This window comes from Narcine bancroftii, chromosome 3, assembly GCF_036971445.1.
Source record: "Narcine bancroftii isolate sNarBan1 chromosome 3, sNarBan1.hap1, whole genome shotgun sequence".
Taxonomy (NCBI): Eukaryota; Metazoa; Chordata; class Chondrichthyes; order Torpediniformes; family Narcinidae; genus Narcine; species Narcine bancroftii.
In genome coordinates, this window is record NC_091471.1 from 36,610,034 (window position 1) to 36,621,004 (window position 10,971).

The 10,971-nt window shown below is 40.5% G+C and overlaps 1 protein-coding gene across 1 annotated transcript; it reads right to left on the minus strand.

Moving 5' to 3' along the window:
* Positions 1 to 4,790: 4,790 nt before the first annotated feature.
* Positions 4,791 to 10,663, minus strand: ier3ip1 (immediate early response 3 interacting protein 1). Its single transcript, XM_069923827.1, has 3 exons — positions 10,543 to 10,663; positions 8,109 to 8,210; positions 4,791 to 5,124 (listed from the first exon to the last, which is right to left on the minus strand). The coding sequence occupies exons 1-3, from the start codon at positions 10,631 to 10,633 to the stop codon at positions 5,069 to 5,071; spliced, it is 249 nt and encodes an 82-aa protein (XP_069779928.1). The 5' UTR covers positions 10,634 to 10,663; the 3' UTR covers positions 4,791 to 5,068.
* Between the last annotated feature and the right edge of the window lie 308 nt (positions 10,664 to 10,971).

Consider the following 10,971-nt stretch of genomic DNA (forward strand, 5'->3'; position numbering starts at 1 on the left):
CTTCAAGGTGATAAGAATTTTCTCTGTGGCTCAGTACTTTTGGGGCTGGAATATTTCCTCATGGCTGGTGCAGACGGTGACTTTCTAACACATAGTGGAATTGCTCATTTTGACCCAACGGGTGATGCAAGCACTGTAAGTGTGAAGTGGAAGGCATGGCTGGAAGAATTTGAATCCTACGCCGACAGTCGTGGCCTATTTCTAGATACCGGTACAGTTGAACAAAAAGCGCAGAGGAGGGCGTTACTTCTTTTCACTGCTGGACCTGCAGTTCGGGAAACATTTAAAACACTTTTGAATACTGGAAGAAAGGATGAGTACTGGAAAGCGGTAGATGCATTAAATGCACATTATATAGTGACACCGAATGCTACATTTCAACGCCATTTGTTTCGGAGAACGAGACAAGAAGATGGCCAGACAATTGCTCAGTACGTGACAAGACTACGCCAGCTAGCTGTTGGATGCAATTACATGCCAGCTGATTTGGACAACCAATTACTGGATCAAGTCGTACAGCACTGCAGATCAGATAAACTCAGAAGACGTCTACTGGAAAGGGGGAGTGAGTTGGAATTCACCGATGCTTTAGCTATTGCTGCTGCATTAGAGGCTGTTGAAGGGCAATTTCATGCCATGACCCTGAAAGACAACTCAAGCCAGCAAATTAAGAGGCTCTCACATCGCCATAATCAGCCAAGATATACGCCGACACATGACGTGGAGTGTTATCGATGTGGAAACCGAGGCCTCTTTGTAAAAGACCCATATTGCCCGGCCAAAGGCAAAGTTTGCAGAAAGTGTGGAGGTAAGGACCACTTTGCAAAGAAGTGCAAAAGCAAGTCCAATGCAGACCAGAAGAGGAAGAGTACAACTTCCAAAGGCAAAGCCTGGGGTAAAGGAAAGTATCCTGGAAAGAAAGATATCATTCGCCAGATAGACGGTGACGATGATGATACCCAGGAGGGACAGAGTTGTTACCAATTTACGTTGAATGAAGTACATCATGAGAAGGTCCCAGTGATCATTGGTGGAGTGACAGTGCAGGTCATTGTAGACTCAGGCAGTGACAGTAATGTGATTGATCGACATTTATGGGAGAAGTTGAAAAAGAAAAAGATCATCTGTACCTCAAAGAAGTGTTCCAAGAAACTGTATCCATACACAGCAACAAAGCCATTGCAGACCATTGGATGTTTTACTGCAACTGTTGAAGCTGGAGATAAGTACACCGAAGCAGAGTTTATGGTCATAGAAGAGAGGGGAGAACCATTGCTGAGTAGAAGCACAGCGCAAGACCTAGCAATACTTCATATTGGAGCTTGTGTCAATTCAATTCAGTCATACGAGGATATGAAGCAAGAATTCCCCGCAGTCTTCCTAGGAGTAGGAAAGCTGAAAGGTCGACAATTGAAGCTATCGGTAGATGAAACGGTCAAATCCAAGGCACAACCAATGCGCCGAACTCCGTTTGGACTTCGTGGGAAAGTCGAAGCCAAAATTAAAGAATTGATCGAACAAGTCATTATTGAACCAGTGGAACATTCGACACAATGGGTCAGTCCCGTAGTGATTGTGCCCAAACCAAAGGGTGACATAAGACTATGTGTTGACATGAGAATGGCCAATGAAGCTATAATTAGAGAACGACACCCTATACCAACAGTGGAGGAAATACTTCAAGAACTAACTACCAGCAAGGTATTCTCAAAAATTGATCTGAAATGGGGCTATCATCAATTAGAGCTGGATCCAGGTTCCCGAGATGTAACAACATTTGTGACTCACTGTGGATTGTATCGTTACAAGAGACTATCATTTGGAATTAATGCAGCTTCGGAGATCTACCAGTATGAAATCCATCGAGTGATTCAAGGTATTCCTGGAGTTGCCAACATTTCTGATGACATCATAGTCCATGCACCAACGAAGGAAGAGCATGACAAACGGTTGAGGCGTGTACTATCTAGACTACAGGAGGCAGGCCTTACCGTGAATGGAAACAAGTGCCAGTTCGGTGTGTCAGAAATGGACTTCATGGGACATAAACTTACACGGAAAGGACTAAACCCTGCAGAGGCCAAGGTGAAAGCTATTGAAGAGGCACGTGCACCTCAGAACGTAACAGAGATGAGGAGTTTCCTAGGATTGGTCAATTTTTGTGCAAAGTTCATTCCTAATTTCGCTACAGTGGCAGAACCACTAAGGAAACTAACCAGGAAAGGTGTACCATTTCATTTTGGATCTGAGCAGAAGAAAGCGTTCACAGCGCTGAAGCAAAGCCTGACAGATGCAAAAACTCTTGGATATTACGATCTGGCGGAATCAATCAAAGTCATAGCGGATGCCAGCCAGGTTGGTTTAGGAGCCGTGTTGGTCCAGATGCATGATGGAGGACCACGAATCATTGCCTATGCCAGCAGATCGTTATCAGATGTGGAAAGAAGATACTCTCAGACAGAGAAAGAAGCACTCGGACTTGTATGGGCCTGTGAGAGGTTCCATGCATATTTATACGGCATTGAATTTGAACTCATCACAGATCATAAGCCATTAGAGGTGATCTATGCACCTAGATCCAAACCATGTGCCAGAATAGAGAGATGGGTACTCAGACTACAACCCTACAAATATAAAGTAATCCACATAGCAGGGAAAGCAAACATTGCTGATCCGCTGTCCAGATTGGTGAAGGATGGATGTCCACAATCCAAGTCAGATTTGGGAACAGAAACAGAGAGCTTTGTACGCTTCGTAGCTATTCAGGCGACACCGAAAGCTGTGACTACGAAGGAAGTCGAGAGAGAATCTGAACGTGATCCAGAACTCATGGAAGTAAGAGAATGCATACAGAGTGGACAATGGGACAAGTGTACTCACAAGGCTTACATTCACATTAGAGACGAACTTTGTTGCATCGGACAGTGTGTATTAAGAAGTTGCAGATTGGTATACCGCAAAGATTGAGACCGAAGATCGTATCCTTAGCGCATGAAGGACACCTAGGTATTGTTGGTACCAAGCAAAACCTCAGAACCAAGGTATGGTGGCCAAGTTGTGATAAAGACGCAGGGAAATTTGTTAAAACTTGTCACGGATGTCAAATCACAAGTAGGAGTAATCCGCCCGAACCGATCCGGAGTACGCAACTTCCGACGGGACCATGGATCGACGTAGCTGTTGATTTTCTTGGACCTTTACCGACGGGTGAATCAATTATGGTAGTGATAGATTACTACAGCAGATACTATGAGTACGTGGTGTTGAAGTCCAGAACCACTGAAAAAACAATACAAGCATTAGCAGAGATATTCGCAAGATATGGATTACCTGTTACATTATACTCTGACAATGGTCCACAATTCATTTCAGAGACATTTGCGGAATACATGAGGACCACAGGTATCCACCATCATAAAGTAACTCCGAAATGGCCGCAAGCCAACGGAGAAGTAGAGAGACAAAATCAATCCATTGAAAAACGATTGAGGATTGCACACGCAGAAGGACAAAATTGGAGAGAAGCATTGCTATCTTATGTGGCTGTCTATCGAACAACGCCTCATGCAACCACTGGAAAAAGTCCTGCAGAAGCATTTTTTGGGAGAAAAATCCGCACAAAAATGCCAGAAATAAAGGAAATCCGAGACGACCAGGAGATGAGGGACCACGATGCTGAAAAGAAAGGTGCAGCAAAGCTGTACAGATTCGAAACGTGGAGCCAAGTACTCAGACATCATGCCAGGAGATAATGTTCTAGTGAGGCATGAAACTGGTGGTAAGCTAGACACACCTTATTACCATCAACCCTATACTGTCGTATCCAGAAGTGGCAGTATGGTGACAGTCAAGTCTCCGACTGGAGTCCTGTATAAGAGAAATGTATCAAGTGTAAAAAGGTACCAGTCCAGAGATACATCGAGCGAAGAGGTTGAAAGGCCAATACGAGATGCTGAAACTGAGAGACCTGATGATGTTCCAGAGGCAGTTACCAGCACTCCTGATGAAGTGACTAGAGCGCCAGAAACACCCGAAGCCGTGGCGAGCAGTATTTCCGACGCCGAGAGTGAACAACCGAGAAGCGACGACAATATCGCAGGCAGGCCGAAACGAAACCGGAAAGTGCCCAAACGATACGAAGACTTTGTGCCATAGTTTTAATAAGAACTTTGGGACAGTATTTTAATCTTATATCATAAAGTGCATGTATGAGTGCTGTAGGAAGTAAACTTTATGTAGTTGAGTTATAGTATTACCATTAGTTACGATGTTTGTATGTTTCCGAGGGATATTGATAAATGAAGGTAAAGTTTATTTCTGATTAAAGGAGGGATGTCATGATAATGAATATGTATGAGATGTACTGGAAGTCACGTGTTATGAGAGAGAGATAAGAACACAAGCAGGAGAACAAAGGAAACGGGAGAATAAAAGCCACAGAGAAGTTTACCTGATAAAACTAGTGTTTAATGTTTTATTAACTTCACATTTCGGGCCACAAATGTGACATTAGGATCTTCTTGTTTGAAAATATTGAGAAACAGGGTTTTCCTCATCTTAAGTAATTTAAGCAGCTGTTCACTGGGTATCCCATGGACAATATTTAATTTTTATCTAATATTGATGAAAAATAAATCAATGTTTTAACATACTGAACCACAGACATCAGCTCCATGTATCTGATTCTACTTCACATATCCCTCAATTGTATATGACTTCCCCACATGTACTTTCCAACACATATCCAACCAATGTAACAATTTGTGAAGGAAAGAAAAGGCAACAATACAGACACTTGGAAAAACTTTTAATTTCAAACAATTCGTAACAGTCTATATTTTAGTTTGTACAGAATATTAACAAATCATTCTTGTTTTTGATCTCTTTATTTTTTTCTCTGATGTCTGCAAAACAACATACAATGCAACAAATTTTCTTGCATACAATTCATGGAATCTTTGAGATCATGGATTTAAACAGCAGGAAATGTTGCAAGTCTACACTCTTGCAGAAAACCTTGCTTCATTTCATCTTCGAAGAATAATGTGTTGGTTCCTTTATCAAATTTTCATCCAAAAAGTAGCAACAGTACAATTGTTATGGAATTCACTACTATTAATGGCACTAGAGAAAAATAAGATGAAAATAAATGATCAATTACTGATAAATTATAATACAGTAAAGAAACTGATCACATAGCTGATAAAAGCAAAGTATGAAAATGCATCAAGATAGGTTTTCAGCTGACCTACAATGAATTCGTTAATTTCACTGGGTAGGGATACCATTAAATTAGACTTGAAATCCTTGGTCCACCAAAGAGAAGAACAGACATAGCTACAGTGCATGCCATAGAACCAGAATACACTAGAACACAAAACAAGCTCTTCGGCTCATCGCATCTCCACCAAACTATATTTCCACACAAACCAATCAACCTGCACCCAGATCATAAACCTTCATACACCTCCCATCGAAGTATCTATCCAAATTTCTATTAAATGTTGAGATCAAACCCACATCCACCACCTCTACTGGCAGCTCATTCCATATTCTCACCACCTTCTGAGTGAAGTTCCCCTTAAACATTTCACCATTCACCCTTATTCACTCTTAATCCATGTTGTCTTGTTCTTGTCTTATCTAACCTCAGTGGAAAAGGTCTGCTTGCATTTACCCTATCGATACCCCTCATAATTTTGTATACCTCTATCAAATGTCCCCTCATTCTCTGACACTCTTAGGAAATTAAGTCCTAACCTATTCAATGTTTTCCCCATAACTCTAGTCCTAGCATTATACTTGTAAAGTTTCTCTACACTCTTTCAAAAATCTCAGTGATATCTTTCCTGCAGTTAGGTGACCAAAACAGACCAAATCTGACCTCACTAAAATCTCTTACAACTTAAACTTCACTATAAACACCTCAACTCCTGTACTCAATACTTTGATTTATGAAGGCCAATGTGCCAAAAGCTCTCTTTACAACCCCATCTACTAGTGTCGCCACTTTCAAGGAACTATGTATCTATATTCTCAGATCCATTTGTTCTACTGCACTCCTACCTTGGATTGTCCTCCCAAAGTTTAACACCTCACATTTATCCACATTAAATTCCATCTGCCATTTGGAGTCAATTTTTCCAGCTGGTTGAGATCCTTCTGCAACCTTCCTCACCATCTACAACACCTCCAATTTTAGTGTCATCTGCAAATTTGCTGATCCAATTTACCATATTATTTACTAGATCACTGATATAGATGACAATAAACCAGCACCAATCCCTGAAGCACTCTACTAGGTATAGGCCTCCAATCAGATAGGCAATCATCTACCACTCTCTGGCTTCTTCTGCAAAAGCAATGCCTAATCCAATTTACTACCTCATCCTGAATACCAAGCAACTGAACCTTCTTGACCAACTTCCCATGCAGGAACTTACTAAAGTGCATGCAGACAAAATCCATTGGCCTTCCTTCAAAGTTCCTTGTAACCTCCAAAGACTCCGTATGAATGGTCAGACATGACCTACCTTACACAAAGCCATGTTGACTATCAGTCCCTCTCTATCCAAATATTTATATATTTTGTCTCTTAAGATATTTTCCAATAACGTACCTACTATTAATGTCAGGCTCATCGGCCTATAATTACCCTTTATTTGCTTCAACACAGCAAGTATCCCTCCTCTAAAATCAGTATAGGTTCCATGATCTCACTGCTTGTTTGCCTCACTTCTAAAGACCATCTGTCACACAAGTAAATACAAATACAAAAAAAATCCATGCAAGATCTCCCCCATCTCTTTTGGTTTCATACACAGATAACCATTCTGGTCTTCAAGTGGACTAATTTTGCCTCTTTCTATTCTTTTGATCTTAATATATCTGGAGAAGCCCTTAGGATTTTCCTTCACTTTATCTGCCAGAGCCACCTCATACCTTCTACTAGCCCTCCTAATTTCCTTCTTAAGTGTTTTCTTGCATTTATTATACTCCCCAAATATTGGATTTATTTCTTGCTGACTATACCTGCTGTTCATCTCCCTTCTTCTTAACCAGGGCCTCAATATCTCTCAAAAACCAAGATTGCTGAAACCTGTTAATCTTATTTTTAATTCTGCAAGGTAGATGAACTTTGTCTTTCAAAATTTCACTTTCGAAGGCCTCTCATTTACCAAGCACAGCTTTACCAGAAATGCCATGCTCCCAAGCCACATTTGCCAGATTCTTTCTGATACCATCAAAATTGGCTTTTCTACAATTTATAATCTTCTCAGCTTGAAGACTAGATTTATCCTTTTAATTATCTTGAAACTAATGGCATTGTGATCACTAGATCCAAAGTGTTCTCTTACACACCTGTCACTTGCCATTTTGTTGCCTAATTGGAGATCTAGTATTGTACTCTCTCTCTCTTTGGTAAGAAACTTTCCTGAATACATTTGACAAACTCTAACCATCCAGAATTATGCAGAATGGGAATCCTGGTCAATATGTGGAAAGTTAAAAATCACCTCCTACTATAATTTTATGTTTAATGCATCTCTCTGCAAATTTGGTCTTCCAATTTCTGCTAACTACTGGGATGTTTATAATATGCCATTAATGTGGTCATCTCTTTCTCATTCCTTCAGTTCAACTTGTATAGTCTCAGTGGACGATCCCTTTATTCTGTACTGTCTGAACACTGCTGTGATATTTTCCCTAACTAGCAATGCCACCCCTCTCCCTTTGATCCTTCCCTATCATGTCTAAAACAATGATACCCTTGAACTTTGAGCTGCCAGTCTGTCCCTCTTATTACCAAGTCTCATTAATGGTCATAATGACATAATTTCACATGCTAATCCATGCTCTTAAGCTTATCTGCCCTTCCTACAACTTGCATTGAAATAGATGCATCCCGGAAAATGATTCCTTACTTGATCCTATCTTTGTATGCAAGCTTAAAATCATTTTTTTTTCCAGAACCACTATCTGTCCTGGCATTCTGATTCCCATCTCCCTGAAACTTAATCTAAACCTTCCCACCCATCCCTCCTGTGATTAGCATACGGGCAAAGTATAGTTCAAAATTCTGAGTGGAATAAAAACATAAAACTTACATCTCATTACCAGGCGTACAGATCGGATCAGATTTATGAGCTGTGACTTAATCCCTGGTTCTTCTCCAAAGCCACCAACACTCTGGTCTGCCCCCCAGCCAACTACAAAGACATTGATTATTGAAATGTAGTTATTAGCATATTTTAAATTTGCAAATTACTTGCTTGGCACTTTATTATATTTAAACTTTATTAAGAAACTGGGATTTGTTAACACAATAATCAAAATATGAATCTTTACTTTTAATTCAGTCAACTTTTCTTAGATTTAATTGATTTTACAAATTCTTAGTTAATACAGAACTAAAATGGTTACAGCAATGCTATTACAGCACCAGCGATCCAGAGCTGTCGGTAAAGAGTTTGTACATTCTCTCCGTGACCTCTGTGGGTGTTCTCCAGATGCTCCAGGTTCCTCCTATCCTCCAAAACTATGGGGTTGGTAGTATTAGTCGGTTGTAATCGGGCTGCATGGGTTTCATGGGCAAGAATTTCCTTCCACCCTGCTGTTTGTTTAAATTAAAATTTTAAAAAATGGTATCCAGAGCTGAGAAAAGGCAGCAAATTCTTCTAAACTGCCTTCACTAGCTGATGTGCTGCATCTCTTGAACAGCTCTCAAAGACACTGAAAGAAAGGATTAATTAACTACAACTTCCATGACCTGACCTTGAGCCAACCATGACAAATAAGATTAACATTCTACATTGCTTCTAAAGTAAAGCAACTCTCAAGTGGTACACACACACAAAAAAAAATCAGGACAACTCGCTACAATTATTTACAGCATTACCATTGGATATAAAGCACATAAATAAGCTATTGAGCCTATAAAGCATTCTATATTCCTTTCTCCCTCATAGGCTTGTCCAACCTCCTGTTCAACAACTCCCTTAGTATTCTTGACTCCCTTTGGTTAGATTTTTTTTCTTCTAAACTCCCCAATGGATTTTGTGGGCGACTATCTTTCTTTAGTTATGCTCTTTTCCATGTGGAAATATTTATTCTTTATTCTGTCAATATCATTCATCATTTTGACAAATCTTCAAGTCACCCTTCAGCCTTTCTTACTCGAGAGAAAAAGAGACTTTAGCTGTTTGTCTTTTCCTTTTGCATTAAGTGGCAAATAGAGGCCCCAGTAGAGACTAATAGTCAAGAAAGTGAAAAATAAATCAATTGAAGTGCTGCAGTCAAAATGTTCATAGATAAAATTGATACAATTTTTGTCATCATGCAGATTGAAAAGAAAGCCAGTCAACCCACTATCCCTGTGCCATTTATTTGAAAGTAAAGTTTTTTTTAATATGTTTTGTTCTCTCTTTAAAGCCACCCCCCATCCTGAGTTTTCTTTTCATTCCATTTGGCAAGATACAATAACTTATTTAAATAGCATAAACCAGACCATCTCACATGCAAAAAAGTTGATTTCTTTTGTTATCTTAGAACTGACTACAAATAGAAACAATTCCTACTTATACATTATTCCAAAAAAACATCAATTTCAAACATGTGTTCAAACTTTTTGGCCCCAAGGAGGATAATTCAGTCTCTTATGTCTTTCTAGGTTACTCCAGTCCACATTATAACAAATATACTCTATCTTTCAGAGAATTTGTTTTCAAGAACTAATCAAAAATTGGCACCCTCCGACATCAAAGATCTAAGCAGTAAGAAGACGATTCATGAATGGAAAAATCATGCTCTACCAGATTCAAGGAACGTTTATTTCCCTCAAAACACAATCTGGTCAAATTAGAAAGCAAAGATAAAGATACACAACCAATGTTTTGGAGCCAAGTATTGTACATAAAGTACACTGTTTGACTTGTGGGTTTCTCCAGCACTGTGCTTTACTTTAATCACAGACTTTCATGTTTTCCCACAGTTCATTTTCTGCTGCTATCAGATCCCTGGATGCTCTGTTCCAACTGATCTCTCCCTGCATTCCTTGCACTCTCTATTGCGTTTATTTTGCTCTACTGATGTCTGGGTTAACGGATGGACGGAATGCAAAACGAACCTCTTCATCGTACCTTGGTGCATGTGACAATAAACTTGGAAAGTTATCTGGACCGATCTTGGCCATGCAGATTAATTACCAACACAGCAGCTGGCTTCGGTGCCCTGGGCTGCAGATTAAAGGTTACCAACCGCTTAATTGGCCTGCGATGCAGATCAACAGTGTCTGCTGTCTTGAATGCTCTGAGAAGTACGTTAACAGTTACCAACAAATTGGCTACAGTGACCAGCGCTGAGAAGCGGGTTTACAGCTGTCAACCCTGGAACGCAAGATACCAACACTCCCCGGGCCCTTTAAAGGCTGCCTATGGTAACGCCATTGCCGGTATAGTTTCCCTTTAAGTGGGTCATCTGCCCAACCCTCCCACGCCATTTGTGGCCTTAAGATGTATTTTTTTGGCCAGCCAAGTCACTCACTCTTGTTGAGGAAGCGCTCCTCGTGGAGCACGGCGATAGCGTTCACACACAACAGTGCAGCCTGAAGCAGCGAGTACAGGGTGAAGGCCATGGTGACAGCGTCAGCACCAAGAACGGGATGACGCACCGGCCAGAAAGAGCTGCCAGCAACGCGAGTTTCGAAATACTGCTTCCTGCCCCCAGCCCGGTTCCACTCTTCCCCGGGGCCAATCTCAACCGTGCGAGAAGCAAAGGAAACGAAAAGCTTGCAGTTCGTCTGATATTTGCCAATGTAAAAAAAAGCTGGATTTCATAAATGAAGAAGTATATTTAGAAAATCATTCTAATTTCAAATGCAGCCATGCAGGAAATTGTGAGATGACAAGCTAACTATTGAGCTCTTTTGCAGTCTTGCTTTAGATAAGAAGTCACTTTTGAGCAACTTGCTTT

What these genes read in the sequence shown, in the direction of transcription:
- ier3ip1 (XM_069923827.1), bottom strand. Translation starts at nt 10,633, where the DNA reads ATGGCCTTCACCCTGTACTCGCTGCTTCAGGCTGCACTGTTGTGTGTG. An exon ending in GGAGCGCTTCCTCAACAAGA is followed by an intron (nt 8,211 to 10,542) that starts GTGAGTGACTTG and finishes ATGTCTTTGTAG; the next exon opens with TTGGCTGGGGGGCAGACCAG. An exon ending in TGTACGCCTGGTAATGAGAT is followed by an intron (nt 5,125 to 8,108) that starts GTAAGTTTTATG and finishes ATTTTTCTCTAG; the next exon opens with TGCCATTAATAGTAGTGAAT.